At 54.8% G+C, this 21253-nt stretch overlaps 1 protein-coding gene across 1 annotated transcript; it reads left to right on the top strand.

The window, feature by feature from the left end:
- Positions 1 to 8524: 8524 nt before the first annotated feature.
- LOC136994011 (olfactory receptor 14A16-like) lies at positions 8525 to 18093 on the top strand. Its single transcript, XM_067310047.1, has 3 exons — positions 8525 to 9025; positions 16790 to 16975; positions 17938 to 18093. Exons 1-3 carry the CDS (start codon positions 8525 to 8527, stop codon positions 18091 to 18093), a joined length of 843 nt encoding a protein of 280 aa, XP_067166148.1.
- The last annotated feature ends 3160 nt before the right edge of the window (positions 18094 to 21253 follow it).

Here is a 21253-nt window from a genome sequence, read left to right as displayed (position 1 = left end):
GGGAAAGAGGAAAACAGAAAATAAAAGGTGAAGTAAAGGATACGACCAGGGCTGTTTGGGGGTACCTGTGAAACTGTCCTTTGTCTGAGCAACACTGCCTGGAGTGGGACAAGACAGCTGCAATTGATCCGACCATACTTATGTGTGACTGACTTCTGCAGTCAAAGGGCACCTGAGGGCTTTCCCTACCAGCAGCAAGGGTGGAAGGAAACAGAATCATTCAGCCTGGAAAGGACCTTGGGAGGACTCTAGGCCAACGTCCTTCTCACAGCAGGGTCAGCTATCAGGTCCGACCATGTTGATCAGGCCTTGATGCAGCCAGGTTTTGAAAACCTCTGAGGAAGAAGAAGGCCCAGCCTCTTTGGGAAACCTACGCCAATGCTTGACTCTCTGGATGGGTAAAAAGGTTTTTCTTATACCAAGCCTGAAACTCTCTAGGTTCAGCTAATGCCCATTGGCCCTCACCCTCCCATCAGGCACAAGAGTGAAGAACCTGCCTCCATCTTCTTGACGACCCCCTGGTAGCTATGGGAAGGCTGTTATTAAGCCTTTCCAAAGCCTTCTCTTCTGCAGGCTGAATGAACCCAGCTCCTTCGCCCTCCCATAGTGAAAAGGTCAACCTTACAAATGTGTGCCTAGGATGTTTAAGGCTCCTCCGATCCTTCTGGATTTGCCATGACTTACTGCATGCATCACACTCGTTCGGCATCGTGTAGTTATGCAGAGGTGTTACAGGCTGTGAGGAGGGCCCCTTCTGGACAAGCAATCATTCCTAATTGAAGCCTGAACTTAATACCTTTCAGCCCCAAGAGGCAACCTCACACCACTAGGAGAAGCTGGCTCTGGGGATGCCGTGTTTGGAATTCATGACTGCAAGAATCACAGTGGCTATTGCCAGAGATGACAGGATGACCAAACCATTCAGGCTGACAGGCACCTTGGGAGGTCTCTAGTCCAGCCTGCTGCTCACATCAGGATGAACACTGAATTCTCACCAAGTTCCTCAGGGCTTTGTCCAACGGCGTCCTGAAAGCCTCCAAGAACAGAGAGTCCATAACCTCTCTGGACCCCACTTCCAACGCTTCATTATCCTCACTGGGTTTTCTGCCTTTTATCCAATCTTCACTGCACTTGTGTCAGCTCATAAGCATCGCCTCCCATTCTCCTGCCATGAATCTCTGTAAAAAGCCTGGTTCTGTATTGGTGGTAACCTTCAGCTGGGAAACTGCTAGGAGTCCCCTCAAAAGCCTTTCCTTCTCTGGGCTGGACAAGCCCCACTCCCTCAGCCTCTCTTCACAGGGCAAGTGCTCCAGCCACCCTGGCGGCCTGCCACCGAACTCACTCTGAGGGATCAACATCTCTCATGAGCAGTGGGCCCAAACTAGATGCAGTGTCTGGATGTGCTCTGATGAGTGCTGAGTGGAGGGGGATAATCACTTCCCTTATCTCCTGGCTGTGCTCCTGTTCCTGCAGCTCAGGACACTGGGGTCTGCACTGGTTGCAGGGCATGCTGCTGCCTCACATTCAGCTCACTGCCCACAGAAACTCCCAGGTCCTTTTCTGCAGAGCTGCTGCCAAGCCAGGCACTCCCCAGCCCACATCACTGCTGGGTGTTGGTCTGTCCCAGGTGCAGGACCTGGCATTTGTTTCCTTGTTGAATTCCATGAGGATCCTGACAACCCATTCCTCCCACCTGCTGAGCTCCATCTGGATGGCAGCCCTCAGGTCTATGACTGTTCTGCCCAATTAGGTGTAATTTACAAATGTGATGACAACTGCATCCTCCAGGTCACTAAGGAACCTGTTACCCCGAACAGGTGGCAGTATTTTCTCATCTGGAGTCCTGACTCTAGGCAGAGCAGCCCAGGAGACCTTGCTGGTGAAGACCAAAGCTAAGAAGGACTTGCATTCCTCAGACCTATCTGCATCTGCTCTTACTAGAGCCCCTGCCCCATTCAGCAGTGAGCCCATGTGTTCCTTCTTTATTCTTTCAGTGTTAGTGAAGTCGTAGCAGCTCTTCTTCATGCCCTTGAAATCTCCTGCAAGTGTAGATCCTAGAGGAGCTTTGGCTTCCCTTACACCAATCCCACTTCACCACACAGTATTTCTAAATTCCTCCTCTGCAGCCTGCCCCTGCTTGCACCTCCTGTATGCTGACTTTTTCTATTGCACCTCAGTCGTGACTTCCCTGTTTAGCCAAGCTGGCCTCCCCAGATGTCTGCTGGTTTTACTGAGTATCGGTATGGAGCATTCTTGTGCTTGGTGGGTGCTGTCCTTAAAGCCTGACAACTTTCCTGAGCCCCTTTGCCCTTCAGAGCTGCCTCCCATGCGATCCCCCACCAGTCCCTGGAAGAGGCCCAAGTCTGCTCCTCTGAAAGCCAAAGTCTGTAGTCTGCTACTGTCCTTCCTCAATCCATTCAGGGTCTGGCACTCCACTGTTTCATGGTCATTGCAGCCAAGGTTTCCGCTGACGATCACATCCCTGATCAGTTCTTCCTGGCTTGCGAGTACCAGATCCAGATCAGCATCACCCTTGTTGTCCCATCTGCCAGGGGCACTAAGAAGTTCTCCTCAATGCCCTCCACAAACCTCCTGTACTGCATTTCACTGAAAGCCAGAGAAATTGAAGTCCTCCCCATGAGAACCAGGGCCTGTGATGCACAGACTTCCTCAGGTTGCTTAAAGAAGATTGTGTCAACCTCCTCACCCTGATCGGGTGGTGTGTAAGTCCCATCACAAAGTCACCCTTCCTCTGATGCCCTCCCACAAGCTCTCACTCAGCCCCCTGTATATCCCATGGAAGAGTTCTTTACATCCCAGATGCCCCTTCACACAAAGGCCATCCCCCTCTCCCCATCTTCCTTTCCAGTCTCCCCTGAAGAACTTCTACCTTGCCATCACAGCCCTGCAGTCATTTGAGTGATACCATCACTTCTCAGGTATTCCAACAATGTGGCAGTCCTGAGACAGCTGGTGCATCTCCATCACCTCCTGTCTGTGCCCCAGGCTGCATGCACTTGTGTATATTTGGGCTGCAGAGCATCAGATGTGGCACAGAGTGCAGACTGGTCATGGTGAAACCTGTTAGCAAGAGCCAAGGACACCATGTGTGCAATGGCCCCACTTCAGAGCAGAGACATGCTGGTAGAGACAGCAGGTGGCAATGTAATGGAGAAAGGTTCCTGCTAAGAGAGCATACTGTGCAGTGCCCAAGGCCAGGGAGAAACAGAGCAGGCCTGTGCATTCCTGGCAGGAGAGGTGTTTGTTGCCTGAGGTGACACTGCAGCACCTTGGCACAGGTGACGGAGGTGAACTACTCTCCTGGAAGGACAAGTTGCCACTGAAAAGTCCCCGGGCCTGGACAGCCTGTGATCTAGCTCCCCAGTGGACATCATGGACATTTATGGAACAGCTAATCCTGGAAGCCATTTCAAGGCACGTTGACGGGCGAGTGAAGAGTTAACAGGACTGAAGTTTGTCAATTGATATGCAGAAGAACTGATAGCACAAGAGCTGACGTGCACAAAGCTGCTGAACAGAGGACTTAACAGGACTAAAGAAGTCTACCAACCGATATGCGCAAGGACTGATATGCGCAAGACTGCGGAATGGCAGCATTAACAAGCCTGAAGAAGTCTGCCACCTGGAATCTGCATGGACCCCCGGGGAGGGAAGAAACAATACGGAGGTATTGTGGTCTTGCCTCGCTAGCAGGGTCCTCCCAAGCAGACAAACAGACAGTCCTGTGATTGCAAAACTTGCTAAAAGTCAGCAAAAGCAGTGTTTGCCCAGAGCCCCAGCCGTATAAAAAGAGACTTGGAGCTAGGAGAGTTTGAGCAGGGCCGGGAACGTGACCTGATCATCCTCTCTGGCTGGACCGTGAGTATCCCCCCCCCCCTTTTTCCTGGGACGCTGGGTTAAGGTAACTCCTCGAGGTTGAGAGCCCTCTCACTAGGAGAGTGAACAAGAAAGCTTTCAAGTAGGGATAAGCAGTCCTTCCAATTAATAACGCAGTAATCGACGGTTTCAGGTTATCCTTTCTAAATTAGTAACTGATGGTTTTGTATTATCCTTTCTAAATTAGTAATCACATTATTTTAATGGATGTTACTAATCCAAGAACTTGTGTGAGGAAATAAACATCTTTTTTATTATTATTATATTACTGTCTCAGTTGTTGCTATCAAACCTTCATAGCATGACAGCGTGACACACGTGAAGGACTGAAGAAGGTGATCAGGAGTAGTCAGCATGGCTTCACCAAGGGGAAATCATGCTTAACCTATCTGAAAGCCTCCTCTGAAGGAATGACCATCTGGGTAGATGAGGGGAGAGCAGTGGATGTTGTCTCCCTTGACTTCAGCAAGGCTTTTGACACTGTCTCCCATAACATCCTCATAGGCAAGCTCAGGATGTGTGGGCTAGATGAGTGGAGAGTGAATTGGTGGATTGAGAACTGGCTGAATGGCAGAGCTCAGAGGGTTGCGATCAGTGATGCAGAGTCTAGTTGGAGGCCTGTAGCTAGTGGTGTCCCCCAGGGGTCAGTACTGGGTCCAGTCTTGTTTGGCTTCCTCATCGGTGACCTGGATGAAGGCACAGTGTGCACCCTCAGCAAGTTTGCTGATGGAGGAGGAGGGAGCAGTGGCTGATACCCCAAAGGGCTGTGCTGCCATTCAGAGGGACCTGGACAGTCTGGAGAGGTGGGCAGAGAGGAACATCCTGAAGTTCAACAAAGGCAAATGCAGGGTCCTGCACCTAGGGAGGAATAAGCCCATGCACCAGGACAGGCTGGGAGTTGACCTGCTGGAAAGCAGCTCTGTGGAGAAGGACTTGGGAGTGCTGGTGGACACCAAGTTAACCATGAGGCAGCAATGTGCCCTTGTGGCCAGAGAGGCCAATGGTATCCTGGGGTACATTAGGCAGAGCATTGCCAACAGGTCAAGGGTGGTGATCCTCCTACTCTACTCAACAGCCCTGGTGAGGCCACACCTGGTGTACTGTGCCACTTCTGGGCTCCCCAGTACAAGAGAGGCATGGAACTACTGGAGCCAGCACAGCAAAGGGCTACCAAGATGATTAGGGGACTGCAGCATCTCTCGTATGAGGAAATGCTGAGAGAGCTGGGCCTGTTTAGCCTGGAGAAGAGAAGACTGAGGACTGAGGGAGAAGATCCCCATCTTGTCAACGTGTATAAATATCTGAAGGGAGGATGTGAAGAGGATGGGGCCAGACTTTTTTCAGTGGCGCCCACCAATAGAACAAGAGGCAAAGGAACAAGGGGAAACGCAGGAAGTTCCGTCTGAACATGAGAAAACCTTCTTTCCTGTGAGGGTGACAGAGCACTGGAACAGGTTGCCCAGACGGGTTGTGGAGTCTCCTTCCTTGGAGATATTCAAAAGCCCTCTGGACACAGTCCTGGGCAACATGCTGCAGGTGACCCTGCTTGAGCATGGGTGTTGGACTAGATGATCTCCAGAGGTCCCTTCCAACCTCAACCATTCTGTGATTCTGTGTGCGATTCTGTGTCTGTGTGTGGGCAACTGGCTCCCACCTTCCATCCCCAGTGATTATAAAGGGACCGTAGACAATGAGATCACATACAGACATGGGGGGCTTCTAACCTGGCATGAGATGCCCAGATTGACTCATCTGAAGTAATACCTGAAGAATGGGCAAATGAACTCCCTCCTTGTCCCCATCTAGGTTTCCTACACAGTTAAGAGATGGGAATAGTGGCTGCCAGAGTGGGATATTTCCTCCTTTTTTAGATAACCGTCCTCTGATGAGAGAAATTCTAATGCTGCAGTCAGGCTGTCCTTGCTTTTTTCAGAGAGAGACCATGGATGATTATTTTAGTCTGCTTCAATGAATATTTCGCAGGAGGAGGGAGCAAAAGGACAAATAAAGGCACGCCTCCAGCTGTGCCACTCTTCCCGAGCAGGGCCAGGCTCCTGGGATGGAGGCAGCTCCTGGCAACCTGGCAGCACTGCCAAGAGACAGCTGTGTGCAGGAGCAGCTCCTCCGCAAAGAGCAGCAGGGCTCCGGGCACTTCCTACAGTTGCTAATATGAGACAAGCAAGATGAGTGAGACAAGTGAGACAGAAAGAAGTTAAAGACGTTCAGGGCTGGGAGGACGGCTGAGAGCTCAGTGGTGGAGAAATCTTCATAGCCCCTAACACAGTAAGTGTCTCCCTGCAGTGCAATGCCCACGAGGTACCCGGAGGAGTCCCCCAAAGCTACAACATCCCATGGCCGATAGGATCTGTCAGGATGGCTCTCCTCATTTCCCTTGTGTGGAGCAGGATGTGCTTTAGAGCAGTGATTCCCTGCCACACCGTCACAGGCAGAGGGATGCTGCAGGGGAGTGCAGCTGGCGTTTGCATACAGATCTGCCCAGGGCTGTGATACAGAGCCATGTCCCTGCACCCCAGGGTGCTGTGTGCCTGGGGCAGTGACTCTGCCACCTGCGAGGGTCAGCACTCAGCCTGCCTGGGGAACTCCCCCCGGCACTGCGGGGAGAAGCTGTGGCTGGAAGGAGAGACCCCCTGCAGGGCAGGTTCATTCTCCATTTGAGAGGGTGCTGCATGGGTCAGGGCCATCACAGCTCCTGCTCGCTTCCAGGACATTTCTGGAGGGGCCTTTTCAAAAGGAAGGTCAAGGCCAGAGATACCTGAAAGCGATGGAGCTTTATTGAGTCTATGCTTTCAGTTTTGTTCTCTTTGGGTGGGGTGCAGTGTTATTGATTGGTCAGGTTGAGACAGGGGACTGGGACTCCAAAACAGCAAAACCGAGAGAGCAACAGTTGTGGGCGGAACTCAGCAAATCCCTTCAACCACCCCTCAGCCTACAGACAGAAGCAGCATCACCTTCCCAGCCTCAGCAAGGTTTGTCTCACCTGCTCCTTAGCCCCTGCAAACTCAGAGGGGTCCCTGGGCAGTGCCCTGCTGCTGGGAGATATCTGCAGGGCAGAGCTGCGCAGGCAGCGGGTGGAATGGGGTCTGTGAGCACTGAGAGGGGAGAGACGTGGGGACAGAGAAAGAGCTCCCTGCAGGGACAGCTGCAGGCAGCAGAGTCATGCTCAAAGTGTGAGAGGAAACTACAAAATCCAACACCTCCTCTCCTCTCCCACCCAGCACAACCCTCTGCCCTCCAGGCTGTGGGTCTGTGGCATGAGTCGTTTCCTTGGCAGCTGGACTTCCAGGAGAGGAGAAACTCCGCAGTGCCCCTTGTCTCTCCCTGTCCCTTCCTCCTTCAGCAGAAATATCATGGTATTGCTCTGTTTCCCACTTGTCCATGCTGCTCTTGTTCTTGCCCTGGGACTCTCTGGGCAGGGTGGGGATCAGATGCAGTTCAGACACCGACCCTACAGATCCTGCCATGCAGATGTGTCCTTGACACCGAGGTACCCAAGTCCCCCTCTAACCTGTGCAGCTCTGAGCAATGCAGTGTGTGTGTGTGGGGTGTGGGAATGAGCCAACTCTCTCGTCAGGACATCCCATCCTTAAAACATTCAACCATTTCTCTGGGATGTCTGGCTGGGCTGCAAGCTGTCCTCCAGAAGGGCACAGCTTTCCAATTGCATTGCGGTGTTATCTCAATGCCCCATGAAGAAGCCCCCTAGATACTGAGGCCACAGAAACGCTGCTGCATGGCTGGATGTGGGCAGCTGGAATGAGCCCGATGTGTTCCTGGCTAGAAAGGGAGTGCTGAGACCCCCCTCACATGCTCTGAGAACAGGTGCTGAGTTTGTTTTTCTGCACTTTGAAACTAGATTCCTCTGCTCTCAGTGGTGTCATTTCTTTCTAGGGTAACATGAGTGCAATTGTCCTGCACCTCAGAGGTGTGAGCACAGGGCAGCTGTGAACAAGGTGGATGGACAGGGCAGCTCTCCTCCCTCTGCACTAAAGCCATAGTGAATCCTTTTGTCTCTCAGGAATCACAGTGGTTCATTCGGAATGCAGGAGCAATGCTGAGGATTTCTGTCTCCTCACAGCAAGCTCAGCCAGCACAAAACAGAGCTCAAGTCATGGAGCTCAGTGACCGTTCTGCTGAGATGGGGAGAGAGAAAGTGTTTGTTGCGGGAGAGGGGGTTATGAGAAAGTTTTGCTCACAGCAGTCTGTCCTAACTTGTCTACATCTCTTCTTCCTTGGACAGTCCCCCTGTGCCCCAAGAGAGCAAATGTCCAACAGCAGCTCCTTCAACGAGTTCCTCCTCCTGGCATTCACAGACACGCGGGAGCTGCAGCTCTCACACTTTGCGCTCTTCCTGGGAATCTACCTGGCTGCCTTCCTGGGCAATGGCCTCATCATCACAGCCGTAGTCTGCGACCACCGCCTCCACACCCCCATGTACTTCTTCCTCCTCAATCTCTCTGTCCTGGACCTTGGCTTCATCTCTGCCATTGTCCCCAAATCCATGGCCAATTCCCTGAGGGACACCAGGTCCATTTCCTACTTGGGATGTGCTGTCCAGGTCTTTTTCCTTGTTTTATCACTTTCATTAGAATGTTCTCTTCTCACTGTGATGGCCTACGACCGCTTTGTTGCCATTTGCAGACCCCTGCACTATGGGACCCTCATGAGCAGCAGAGCTTGTGTCAAAATGGCAGCAGCTGCCTGGGCCAGTGGTTTTCTCAATGCGCTCCTGCACACTGGAAACACATTTTCAATACCACTCTGCCAAGGCAATGTTGTGGAACAGTTTTTCTGTGAAGTTCCCCAGCTCCTCAAGCTCTCCTGCTCAGATGCCTACCTCAGGGAAGTTGCAGTTATTGTATTTAATCTTTGTTTAACCTCTGGGTGTTTCGTTTTCATTGTGCTGACCTACGTGCAGATCTTCACTGCTGTGCTGAGGATGCCCTCTGAGCAGGGACGGCACAAAGCCTTTTCCATGTGCCTCCCTCATCTGGCTGTGGTCTCCCTTTCTCTCAGCACTGTCATGATTGCCTGCCTTAAGCCCCCCTCCATCTCCTCCCCAGTTCTGGACCTGGGGGTGGCTGTTCTGTACACAGTGGTGCCTCCAGCAGTGAACCCCCTCATCTACAGCTTGAGGAACAAGGAGCTCAAGGATGCACTGAGAAAACTGGTTCAGCAGGTACAATGTCAGCACCGGTAACTGTCCCTTGTGCATCTACTCCTCCTTCCCAGGGTATCTGGCATCAAGGCTAGGTGGTGTTCATTTCTTTCTTGTTTGCTTTTCTCTGTTACATTCGCGTTAAAAGAAAAAGTGTTCTGGCTCATGCCACTTGTCCTCAGGAATCCCTCATTTGGATCTGACCCAGAGACCTTGTTGAAGCAGAAAGACAGGCTTCTCCCTTTCACCTCATAACCTTCACCTCATAACCTGCTAGTCTGAGCTCACTCAGATGCCCTCAGGGCAATGCGGAGAGATTCCCTCTGCAGTGTCTCTTTTGGCAATGATACCAAGGGAGTTCAGGGGGACACAGTCAGACTCAGACGAGTAAAGATGGGGTAAGACCACGGGTCCCATGTCCATTAGGAGAGCACAACTCTCCTGGCCACAGTCAGGCTGTGATCTCACACTCATCTCCTGCGAGGGTGGCAGCCAGGTGTCACTATGGGCTGGTCCCTTCCCTCTACAGTGCTCCCATGCTCACAGTGGAGTGGGAGTGGAGGGGAGGAGAGTCTGGATGCAGCCTGTGGGGACAGACCCTCTGCTCTTCAGGACCATCCCCTCATTGCTACAGCAGGCATTTCCTGGCTGCAGCCTTCGCATGGGGGCTGCAGCTTTCCTGGAGACACTTCCACTCACAGCAGCAGGACTTTCTCTCTTCAGGGCTGTTCTCCTCATTTCCACACTGTCCTGTTGTGCTCTGGTGTGTGTATACAGCCCAAGAGTTCTCACAGCCTGGTGGTGTTAGGGTTGTGGTTCCATGTGCATTCCTGTGAGCACAGTACAGGCAGGAGCAGGTAATGGGCACCTTTAAAACACAAGGGGATCTCCTCAGAGGCATGCCTGAAGTCTGGCTTTTCTTCAGAAGACGGAGTCAAAAATATGCCCAAGGGATTACACCATAAAAGGGCCTGCTGCTCTGCCTGTGAACTCCATGGACTCCAGAGGATGAGCTCAGAATCCCAGTGTGATCTGTTAGGGACCACAGTCTGGATTCAGGGCTCATTTCTCAGTGACCAGTGCCAATGGAGATGGGGAATGGTCTCCGAATTTCCTGCCTGGGACGTGTGTCCTGCATGTGACAGTGCTGATGGCAGATGCCCATCCTGCTGGAGGGGAATCTGAGCCCCCAGGAGAGCTCAGAAGATCTCCAGGGACAGCAAGTGCCTGGGAGTGGGCAGTGAGTGGAGCCTCACCAAATGAGGAACAGTCCATGGTGGAGTCATCGGAAGGTAAAACACTAAATCCAGGTAAAGGCAGAGAATTGAGGTCTCTGCAATCCCCGAGAGTCAGTGGGGGCCCAGAAGGCCCAGGGAAGGTGTACTGGAGAGTGATTCATGCACCCTCTGCGAAACACCACAGGCTGGAGCTACTGCACACCCAAATGCATCTCCTGCCATTGCAAACGCCCTGGGGTCACACTGAGCACCATGCATGAGCACAGACAAGTGCCTGCAGTGTCGATGGTGTTGAGCCATGTTTGGCTGGGCCTTCTTCCTGCCCCAACCAGCACGGCCAGTGTGAAGTCAGGAGTCATCCCATGGCCCAAAAGCCCACTCACTCTGCAGAGCAGCACCGGCAGCCAATGGCCCTGTGAGGAGCACAAGAGAAGGGTACAGGAATGGCCGGCCAGGCCAGCACAGACACACTCACCTGGGGAAAGGCTCTCTGGGGATCAGGGATGTCCCAAGAGAAAAGCAGGGCAGCATTCAGAGAGGGAGAATGAGAATAAGAAACAGGTTTCTCTGAGCATCGCCTTGGGACAGGCTGCTCTATCCCTGGGGCAGCAGGAGGTGCTGGAGAGGCTGCAGGGCCAGGGCTCTCATGCTGTCCTGGGGAGCTGGGTGGGCATGGAGGGGCTGCAGGCAGACAGGGAGGGGGATCTCCTGGACACAAGAGCAGGGGAGACACAGAGTGAATGGTGTGATTGCATGGCCTCCTCCTCTTTGCCAAGAAGCTGCTCCTCTTGTCCTTGGGCCTTGCCAGAGTTCTGCTGTGGACATGCAGAGTCTGGGGGATCCGAGCACGCGGCCTCTGCCCAGCCCAGGCTGGGCCCCACACAGTGGTGAGCAAAGAGCTGTACTCCAGGATCTGCCAGGGTCTGGTGCAGAAGAAAAACCATGCAAGGCTGGCCTTCACCACTCCATTGGGATATGGAGACCTGCAAAAGAATGGAGCTGGCCATTTACCACGCCACAGCTGGGGTGAGCAGCCAGCACTGGAAAGGGGTGATGTGAGGGGCTGGTCTGGGACAATGGCCCTGGAACAGCTTCCCCAGTGTGCCCACACAACACAGGGAACAACCTGGGCTCTTCTCTTCTGCACCCTCCACCTCCTGGTGCCTTTCCCAGGAGGCCTGCATTTGCCTGGCAAGCACACGGCTGTGTGCTCCCACACTGCCCATTCTCACACAGCAGCTGAATGGCAACATTTTTCCTCTCCCACGGCTGTGTCTTGTGACTTGTGCCTTCATGGACAAACTCCCAGACAGATGTGACCCCCCCGCGCCCCCAACACACACTCGTATGCTGGCACAAATGCTCGTCCAGCTACAGCCATCTTGTGCTGTGAATAAAGTCTGGCAAGCTTTTTGCCACAGGGTTTCTGTGCGTCAGGTCAATCTCAAGAGAAGGACTAGTGTCGGCAAGGCTAGTGAAGCCAGGCGGAGCCGGAGAGAAACCTGTTCAACTGTTCTCAGAGCCACAGAGCTGCCAGGATGGGAAGGGGCTGCTGGAGTTCTCCATTGCAGCCCCTGCTGCAAATGGAGCCAACCAGATCAGGTTTCCCAGGGCCTGGCACCATCAAGGTGTAACTATCTCCAAGGATGGATGCCTCCATGATTCTGGGCCCCTGGCCCGGTGTTGGACCACCCTCAGGCTACAGAGATTTTTTCCTTTCTCTGGTGCATGGGAACTTCCCCAGCTGCAGTCTGAGCCGTTGCCCCTCGTCCTGTCCCCAGGCACCAGGCTCCATCCTCTCCCCACCCTCCCCTTAGGCAGCCGCAGGCAGCAGCAAGATCCCCCTGTGCCTTCTTTTCTCCTGGCTGAACATAGCCTGCACCCTTGGCCTTGACTCATACATCCTGTGCTCCAGCTCCCAACCAGCTCGGGGGCCTCTGCTGGGCTTGGGGGTAGCTCCGCTGGGGCTGGGTAGCTCAAACTGGATCTCGTACTGAGGCATGGTCTCTCCTGTGCTGAGCCGAGTGGAGGAATGCCTTCCCTCACCCTGCCACCTGCACTCTGCTAACACAGCTGGAGTGTGAGGCCAGCCTTACTGCCCAGGCACACTGCTGACTCCAGCTCCCCCCATGGGGGACTGCCAGGACATGGTCTTGGGGGTCCCCAAGGCAACTGCAAGGGCTTTGTGATGGGAGTGACATCATGCCCTGAAGGCCACTGTGCTGGCTGGGGTCACCATGGCGTCCATGTCCCTGTTCTGGCCGGGGCCGCTGAGTTCCAACTTTGAGGAGAGTGGCTCAGGCAGGAGGGAGCAGCTCCCCTCATTGCCAGAATGGCAGGTCTCCAGCAGAGGATCCTGGAGATGGCAACAGAGTAGGAGGCGAACTCCCATTCCCAGCCCACGGAAGGGCTCCCGGGTACGCAGGAGAGCAGAGGGGTGAGCAACAGGGCTGGAGGGAGAGGTTGGCAGTGGGGATAGGACCCGCATGGAGAGGGCGAGGATGTGGGAAGGGGAGCTGGGGTGGGACAGCCAACCCTGAAGTCCTCTGCGAGCAGAGGGGTTTTTATTCCTGGCCCCTGGGGCAGAGCTAGGGCATGCAGATGCTCCAAGGCCCCATGGACATGGTGAGCTCAGCACCGAGAAGCAGAGAGCAGCTCCAGGCTGAGCTCAGCCCAGCCATGACCGGCCATGCACTTGCCTTAGAAACAGAGCCAGGATTCCTGCCCTTCAGGGGCTGCTTGTGCAAACACAACTGCCTGCATCCCACCCCTCTTTCTCCCCATAGCTGGGCCACAGGCAGATGCTTGCAGTGATGCAGCGCAGCCAGGCCCAGGCTTCGTTCCACCAGAATGGGCTGCCTTTTCTCCCCAGCCCAAGGAGCTCATGGGCCTCTGAGAAGAGGAGACAAAAGGTACATGGCTGAACAGAGACAGTGGCAAAGCTTCCTCCAGCCTCCTCAAACCTGCCGATAACAACACAGGAGGTGCCTGCAGAGACCAGGAGGTCTCCTGCACCCTTGCAGGCTGCCTGCCTGCTCTGCACAGAGAGTTCACACCTCAGATGTGTGGCTTGCCTGAAAATCATTTGCCCCCTCTTCAAACACACAAGGGCACCAGAGCATGCAACCCTCCGAGCCCAGGTTTGGTTTCCCATCCCTCAGCAGGCAACGAGGAGGCACAGCTCCCAGCGGCTGGGAGCACCTGCAGCTCCCAGTGCCGTCAGGACAGTCCCGCGGCTCCTGGATCTCTGGCCTCTGGCTTGGCAATACAGAGGCTATTCCCCAGGCTCTGCTGCCAGCGTGAACTGGCCTTGAAGAGCACAGTATTCCCACAGCTGCTTCTTGCTTGGCTTCTCCAAGGCTCCCCAGGTGCTTCTCCACTTCCCCAAATCCTTCTGCTTCTTTGCAGTCCCTTTCCCCCAAAGAAGGCCCCCAAAGACCACAGTCAGACAGCCCCTGGTCTGCCTCTCCTCCCATCAGCCTGCACCCAGCATCAGGGCCCAGTCCTGGCATCTCAAACACAGCTGCGTGCCCTTGGGATTGTCCTGTCAGCCCCATTCACCTCCTTGCCTGCCCCATGCAAACCGACAGGCAGCACCTCCAGGTTCCTGGGGAGAAATCCTTGCTTGGCCCAGAGGGACCACAGCGAGGCCCAGCAGTGTGCCAGGGCATCCCTTGGGGCTTCCAAGAGAGCCTCCTGTGCCCATCACTTGCCCTGCGATAACGAGCCCTCTCCCTGGCTGGCTGTTGAAAGCAGGGTGGCAGATTCCTTCATGGGAAAGCAGAGCCATTGAGGATGGCATCAGGGGTATACGATGTTTGCCGGGTGGGAGGATGGAGCGCAGGGAGGGAAGGATCAGGCTCACTTGGCCTTTCTTGTTTGCTTCTCTTGCAGAAGGACAGGGTGGAAGAAAGGAACAGGGAAACTGAAGCATCATGACAGCGCTTTTGAAGCAGGTTATAGGGATCTTGCACCCGCTTGCCTGTGAGAGATCTCAAGAGTGAGTGCACAAGCATCGGCACCCTCAATGCCTGTCTTCAGCAGCTGTGAGGAGCCTGGGAGATTCCCCTCACAAAGTACCCACAGGGTCGTCCTTACAGTTCCAATCCAGGGACCCACACAGAGGATGCCCATGGGGGAAGTCGCACCAGCCCCACAGTGTTGCCCCACAGACCTTCCCAGTTTGTGACAGGGAGATTTAAGTGCAGGACTCGAGCCTGATTTTCACATGGAGCGCTCCAGAGCAGAGGTGCGTCCTTTCAGCTAAACCTCTTATGAACACACATCAACAGCAGATGTCAAATCAAACCCACAGCCAGCGGGCAAGGAAAGCTTTTCGACACTTCAGAAACCCTGCTCCTAGAGGAGGTGTGCTTCTAAAGGCACTGAAACGCCAAGACCTCCTAGATGACCTCACCACTGACAATGCAATGGTCACCCATGGGGCTGGCAGAGGATACTGTTTGAGACATTCTGGCGAGGGTGGAAGGTCTGGAAGCCTCCGTCTGCATTATAAAGAAGGCTCCTCCAGAGCTCAGGGAGAAACTGTCCTGCAGGGCTTTTACAAGAGCATGGTCCCCTAAGCAATTGCAGGCAGAGCCTCTGCGGAAAAGCGGGTTAGTTGCTGCAGAGATTCCATCTTGTGGTTTGGAAGTGGAAGAACAAAGGTCCTCTCATCTTGCTTTAACACCCCTTCAAGTAGCCAGGCAGGACATTTGTGCCCTGTTCGGGGGAACTGAAGAGCTTGTCTGCTCCATGCCTGCGGTCAGGCCTCAGTCTTCCAGACAAGCACTGCGAAGGCCATGGATGTTGCAAGGACCTGTAAAGAGGAGAACTCTTCCCCCGATTAACCAGCAGCTTTCCGGGCACTCCTGCTCCTCCCCAGGAGCCAAGAGGGTGCCGAAAGGGGAGAACCAAGGTGGGCCAGCATACAAGGAGCAGGGCAAATACTGGGCAACCTGCCCAACAGTGCCAAGGCTGCCACAGGCGCCAGCTGGAGTTGGTTTGTCTGAAGCTTTCAAGGAAATATGCAATGAGCTAAGGAGCAGGTTGCTCCCAGCTTCCAGAGACACCTGTGCCCAGCAGCCTGAGGCACAACCCTTGGACACAAGGGCACACAGCAATGACTCTCTGCTAAGCGACTTCTCAGCATCCCAAAGCAGAGACCGGCAGCCTCCTGAACAGCAAGTGCGCCCCGCTGAGAAATTCATAAGCACCATCATGATGGAGCTGTCTCAAGGGCAAGGTGTTGCTCCTGACTGTGAGGAGTGCTTGGGTACAGACAGCGATGCTCTTCCACAGAGCATGGTGCAGTCAGTGTGTGCCCAGCTCCTGGCACAGTTTGGGTCCCAGCTAACAGAGCAGCTGTGCTTACAAAGGGAGTGCAGAACTCTCTGTGAGGCTGCAGTCAGGCTGGTGTGGAGGGGGATCTCTGGGGCCTGGCTCCAGGACTGCATGCCTGCAGAAGCATTGCCCCAGCTGCGCACTGCAACAGACAGTGTGGTGGAGGAAATGCACCAGGACCTTGCAGAGCCCTGCAGCCCCTCCAAGCCTTCCCTGCCCAACACCAGCAACCTCTCCCTCTCCTCCCTCCTCATCAAAATGCTTTCAGAGAAACTTGTGTCCCTTTTTTCCCACCAGGGACTTCAGTGCTGAGACTGCTCCCTTGATGAGGGATATAATTGGAAAAATACTGCCAACTTGGGAAGGGATGACAGCAGACAACAGTGAAATAGGCCAGCCCAAGTCCACAATGCCTCCCCCAGTGAGTCTGCAGGACTTTCTCAGGGCATCCTCCATGAACCAGGCATGGCAGGGAGGGCTGAGAGCCGGGGCCTGCCCCACACAGCGCTGCACTGCCTGCCGCAGCCCTGCAGGAGACAGTCTGGCAGCAGCTGGTGGCAGCCTTGAGCCATGCTAGGGTGCAAGCCCAGGACCTGGTGGGCAGCCGTCACAGCCAGACTGTGCACGCATCAGAGCTCAGCATGGCTGTGGCGCAGGGGCTGTTGGTACAAAGCCAGCCCAGCCGCATCAGCAAGCAGAACCCAGGACCAGACCACAGAGCCTGACAAAACCACAGGCCCTGTGGCTGACACCGCAAGTAGGGATGTCTTGTCACAGAGCAGACCCCAGCAAGACCTTGGAAGGGATGAAATGTGCCCAAAGAGACACGTGCCTGAGGTAGCAGCACTTGCTGAGGAGCTCTCCAGGTGCCAGTGAGCAGGGCCTGCTAGTGACTGCCCCACAGCAGTGCCCAGCACCCTGGGGGCCACAGCACTGCTGGTGGGGCCATTGCCCCAGCTTCACCGGGTGTGGGGGCCGGGCTGGTGCCCCGGGCAAGGGTTCAATGTTCACGACAGCCAGGTTTGAACATCGTCCCCCACTTTCAAAGCCAGCCTCTGCGGATAAAACCCAATCCCATCTCAGAGCATCTGGGAGTCCTCTCAGGAAACTCAGGAGTCCTCTCAGTCCCTCTCAGGAGTCTTTGGAGGAGCCCAGCAGAAGCTGGATGGTCCGCAGAGGACTGAGCTTCCTCCAGCTCCAAAAAGCCCCTCTTCTGGGGAAGCGGCATAGCCCATCAGAAAGCAGGTCTGAGGAATATGTGAGCAAGAGGAAGTCTTTCTCCCTTGCCACATCTGGGCGACTCACTGCCAAACCAGAGGAGGTGAGTGTGGAGGACGGTCAGGGTGTGGGGCAGGGTGGGGGAGGAAAGGGTGGCATCTCCCAGCATTGGTTTCAGGGGCCCTTTTTCCTTGTCACCTCCCCTGTGCCTGGGGCCAGCTGCTCCGGCATGCTGAAACAGCCCCAATGTCACACATGTCCCTGTGCCCAGCACCCACAGCTGCAGGGTCCCTGGGAGGCATTTTCCGGCGGGGCTACATGGCTCCCCAGCTCCCAGCTCCTGCGACAGGCTCAACCTTCCCACCACAGCTCTGCTCAGCACTGTCCAGCTCCTGGGCCAACAGGTCCCACTGCAGAGGCCAGGGACAACGCCCCGAATGGGGACAGGCCAGCTTGAGAAGGTTGGTGAAGCTCAACTGTGGAAGTACTTGCAGTAGCTGAGCCCAGAGCAGGGATGCACTGAGATACCATGGGAGCGTGTCAGCTGCCTGAATACCAATGGCCCCAAACACACACGCAGCTTACTGGGGATTCCCATGGTGCGCATGGACCCTGAAGGACATGCAAAGCCACAGGCATCTGCTTCAATTTGGACACAAGCACCTTGGCAAATGGTCATTCTCACACCCAAGCCATCATTGCATTCACAATGTTGCCTTTGGGGCTGAGTCTGCCTGCAAATGGGGATAGTGCGAGAGTGCCAAGAGCAAAAGGGAGAAGCACACTGTCCACCGCTAAAGCCCACACGCACGCTTGCAAGTCTTCTTGGTGCCCAGTGGCCCTGCCGGGCTCCAGGGAGAGGGAGAGCAGCATTACTGGCAGACTGTGTGGCCAACGTGAGGCCTGGACTCCTGCCCCAACACCCAACTCGATGCCTGCTGCTCTCCCTCGTTTGGCACCAGGCTGGGGGAATGTGGCTCCAGCCGTCTCTGAAAAAACCTCCCTTCACACCTCTCCCTCTCTCACTGCAGGTCTATAAGCAGAGGCTCATTCCTTCTCTTGCAGAAACCTGATATCACACGCCTGGAGCTCTTCAAGGACGTGAGCACCCAGGAGGACCTGCTGGAATGGCTGATAGCCAATGTCCTCAAGAAGGAACTGGAACAGGGAGCAGGCAGGAGAGTCTCAGAGAGGGGATGCACTTTGAGGAACTGGACCTGACTAATGAGGAAGCATAGGAGGAAGAGGTTTTAAAAGTGGAGACCTCATGCATCTGTAGGAGCCAACAGGATGCTGTGGCAAGCAAGGAGGAAGAGTCAGGAGCTTCTGTCAAGAGCCCCCTGCCCTGCTCGCTCCCCAGCACTTGCAGAGCAGCTGCCAGAGAGGCAGCCAGCAACCCCAGCAGCGTGCCTCTCACCCCACCAGTGCCCCTGGGAGCCAGCCCAGGTTCTCCTCCTTTGGCTGGAGGCCCTCAGCACCAGGTGAGCCGAGGGCACGAATTCAGCACTGACGACCAAACAGCCAGATGCGTGAGCCTGGAGTGTGCGCAGTGGGTGCAGAGAGCTACCCCCTCCCATGGGCCACCAACCCTGCCTGCCCGCGGTGCCAAGCTGTCACCCTCAGCCCTTTGCCCCCTGCATTTTCTCCCATGGGGGAGATGCCCAGGTCTCTCCCTTTAAGCCTGCCTGAGGTGACCATACGCTGTGCACAAGGCCTGATGTCCCCTCCACATCCTGCCCTGGCGTCTGCCCTGGGTATGGGTGCCGAGCGAGGAGGGAAGGGCAGCCCAGCAGCAGCCACATCACACAACCAGCCAGCAAGCCTCCTTGTGCCATGCACCTTGCTGACTCTATTAGCCCCTGCCCGTCCCAGCTGCCAGCCCAGCACCGCTGTGATGGCCACACAACAAGTGCTGTCCCATTGGCGTGCCAGCTGCAGGTCCCCTCCCCTGGGAGTCAAGGCTTTTGGCAGCATTACTGCAATTGTTGCAAGCTTGATTGCACACAGACCACAGCTGAGCTGAGAGTTTCCTGGGGATGATGTGAACCCCAGTGAGCCCAGCAGTGCGTGGCCTTCCCTCCCACACAGGCACTAGAGAGCATTGCTGTGCCCCAGCCACGGTCACCCTGGCTTCAGCAGGGGCAGGGATCAACCCCACACAGGCTCTCGCTCACAGCTCTCCTTCTCCCCACAGCCATTGCTGCCCTCCTGGATGCCCCAGCTCCCAGGTGATGGCCATTGCCCCTCAGGAAAGCGCTGCAGGCTCTGCACAGAGTTTTCCCCTGCAGCTGTGTTACATGGCAGGGAGAGGGACTGTCACACAGGGGCCCTGAGGTTGGGGCTGCACCTCTAGGTGCACAGCACAAAGAGGGAGAGCAAGAGAGAGGCAAACAATCATGCTGAAGGCATTCAGCTCGGGGCAGAGTCCATCTCACCTCCTGCTTTGAATAAAAGTTTCTGAAGTTTTTTTTTTCCCCAGCAATCCTTGGTGATCCTCAGGGGAATGGTGACAGAAATCCTAGTGTACAGAGAATGGCAATGAAGGCAGACAGAGCAGGACAGAAAACCAGTCCCATATTTCATAGGCTTACGGGGTTGCTTAGGTGGGAAGGGTCTACTGGAGGTCTCTGGTCCCATCTCCTGCTCAGAGTGGAGCTGACTAGCTCAGGCGTCTCTAGGCCTCCTTGCGATGTCAAGGTTTGACTATTTCCGAGGAGGGATTCCCCCATGACACAGGGTGCCCGTTCAAGTACTTGGTCAAGCTAAAAATGGTGGGAGGTTTTGTCTTTGCTCGGATGGGATTTCCCCTTGCTGCAGCTGGTGCTGCTGCCTCTTGTTTTGTCCCTGGGCACCCCTGGGAAGGGTCGGGCTCCATCCTCTCAACACCTTCCCTGTAGGCAGCTGCAGGCAGCAGGAAGATCCCCCTGCGTCTTCTCTTCTCCCAGCTGAACTGACCCAGTGCCCTTGGCCTCTCCTCATGTGTCCTTTGCTCCAGACCTGACCTGCTTGGGGGCCTCCACTGGACTGGCTCCAGCATGTCCCTCTCTGGTACTTGGGATCCCCTGAATGGGCCCAGGGCCCAACAGAGGGGAGCAACCACTTCCCTCACCCTGCCAGCCACATTCTTGCTAATACACTCGGGGAGCAGTAGTGGCCCTTTGCTGTCCATCCACATTGTAGACTCCTGCTTGTCTTCTCACACCTGTTCTGCCAAGAATAAAAATACACGATGATTAGGAATGCCTTATATACTTTCCAGGCACCTACACAATATGTACATATGTATATACATATATATGTATATGAATATATATATATATCATGACAGAGCCCTTGTGTAGAACAACAGAGTCTCCACACTATTGCGTGAACTGTATTTTCACACCTCTGTGCTGTGTGCAGTTCATTTGTAGCAGCTGATAAATCTTTTTTTTTTTTTAATTCAGCAGCAGTCTCACAGAATCACAGAATCACAGAACGGTTGAGGTTGGAAGGGACCTCTGGAAATCATCTAGTCCAACCCCCATGCTCAAGCAGGGTCACCTACAGCATATTGCCCAGGACCCTGTCCAGAAGTCTTTTGAATATTTCTGAGGAAGGAGACTCCACAACCTCTCTGGGCAACCTGTGCCATTGCTCTGTCACCCTCACAGTGAAGAAGGTTTTCCTCATGTTCAGGTGGAACTGTCTGTGTTTCAGTTTGTGCCCGTTGCCTTGCGTCCTGTCACTGCGCACCACTGAAAAGAGTCTGACTCCATCCTCTTGACACCCTCCCTTTAGATATTTGTACACATTGATAAGATCCCCTCACAATCTCTCAGTCTTTCCTCATAGGACAGATGCTCCAGTCCCCTAATCATCTTTGTAGCCCTTCGCTGAACTTGCTCCAGTAGTGCCACATCCCTGTTGTACTGCAGAGCCCAGAAGTGGACACAGTACTCCAGGTGCGGCCTCACCAGGGCTGAGTAGAGGGGGACGATCACCTCCCTCGACCTGCTGGCAACACTCTTCCTGATGCACCCCGGGATACCATTGGCCTTCTTGGCCACAAGGACACATCGCTGACTCACGGTCAAATTCCTGCCCACCAGCACTCCCCGGTCTTTCTCGGCAGAGCTGCTTTCCAGCAGGTCAGCCCCCAACCTGTACTGGTGCATGGAGTTATTCCTCCCCAGGTGCAGGACCCTGCACTTGCCTTTGCTGAACTTCAGGAGGTTCCTCTCTGCCCACCTCTCCAGACTGTCCAGGTCTCTCTGAATGGCAGCACAGCCCTCTGGTGTATCCGCCACTCCTCCCAGTTTTGTATCACCAGCAAACTTGCTGAGGGTGCACTCTGTGCCTTCATCCAGGTCACTGATGAATAAGCTGAACAAGACTGGAC

Source organism: Apteryx mantelli, chromosome 23 (assembly GCF_036417845.1).
Source record: "Apteryx mantelli isolate bAptMan1 chromosome 23, bAptMan1.hap1, whole genome shotgun sequence".
Taxonomy (NCBI): Eukaryota; Metazoa; Chordata; class Aves; order Apterygiformes; family Apterygidae; genus Apteryx; species Apteryx mantelli.
Note: the sequence above shows the minus strand (reverse complement) of the source record. Positions and strands in the feature narration are given on the sequence as shown.

Excerpts from the sequence above, each read along its gene's own strand:
- LOC136994011 (XM_067310047.1), top strand. The coding sequence starts at position 8,525 with ATGGCCTACGACCGCTTTGTTGCCATTTGCAGACCCCTGCACTATGGG. Across the intron at positions 9,026-16,789 it reads ACACAGTGGTGCCTCCAGCA|GAGTCTTTGGAGGAGCCCAG; the intron begins GTGAACCCCCTC and ends AGTCCCTCTCAG. Across the intron at positions 16,976-17,937 it reads TCACTGCCAAACCAGAGGAG|AAACCTGATATCACACGCCT; the intron begins GTGAGTGTGGAG and ends CTTCTCTTGCAG.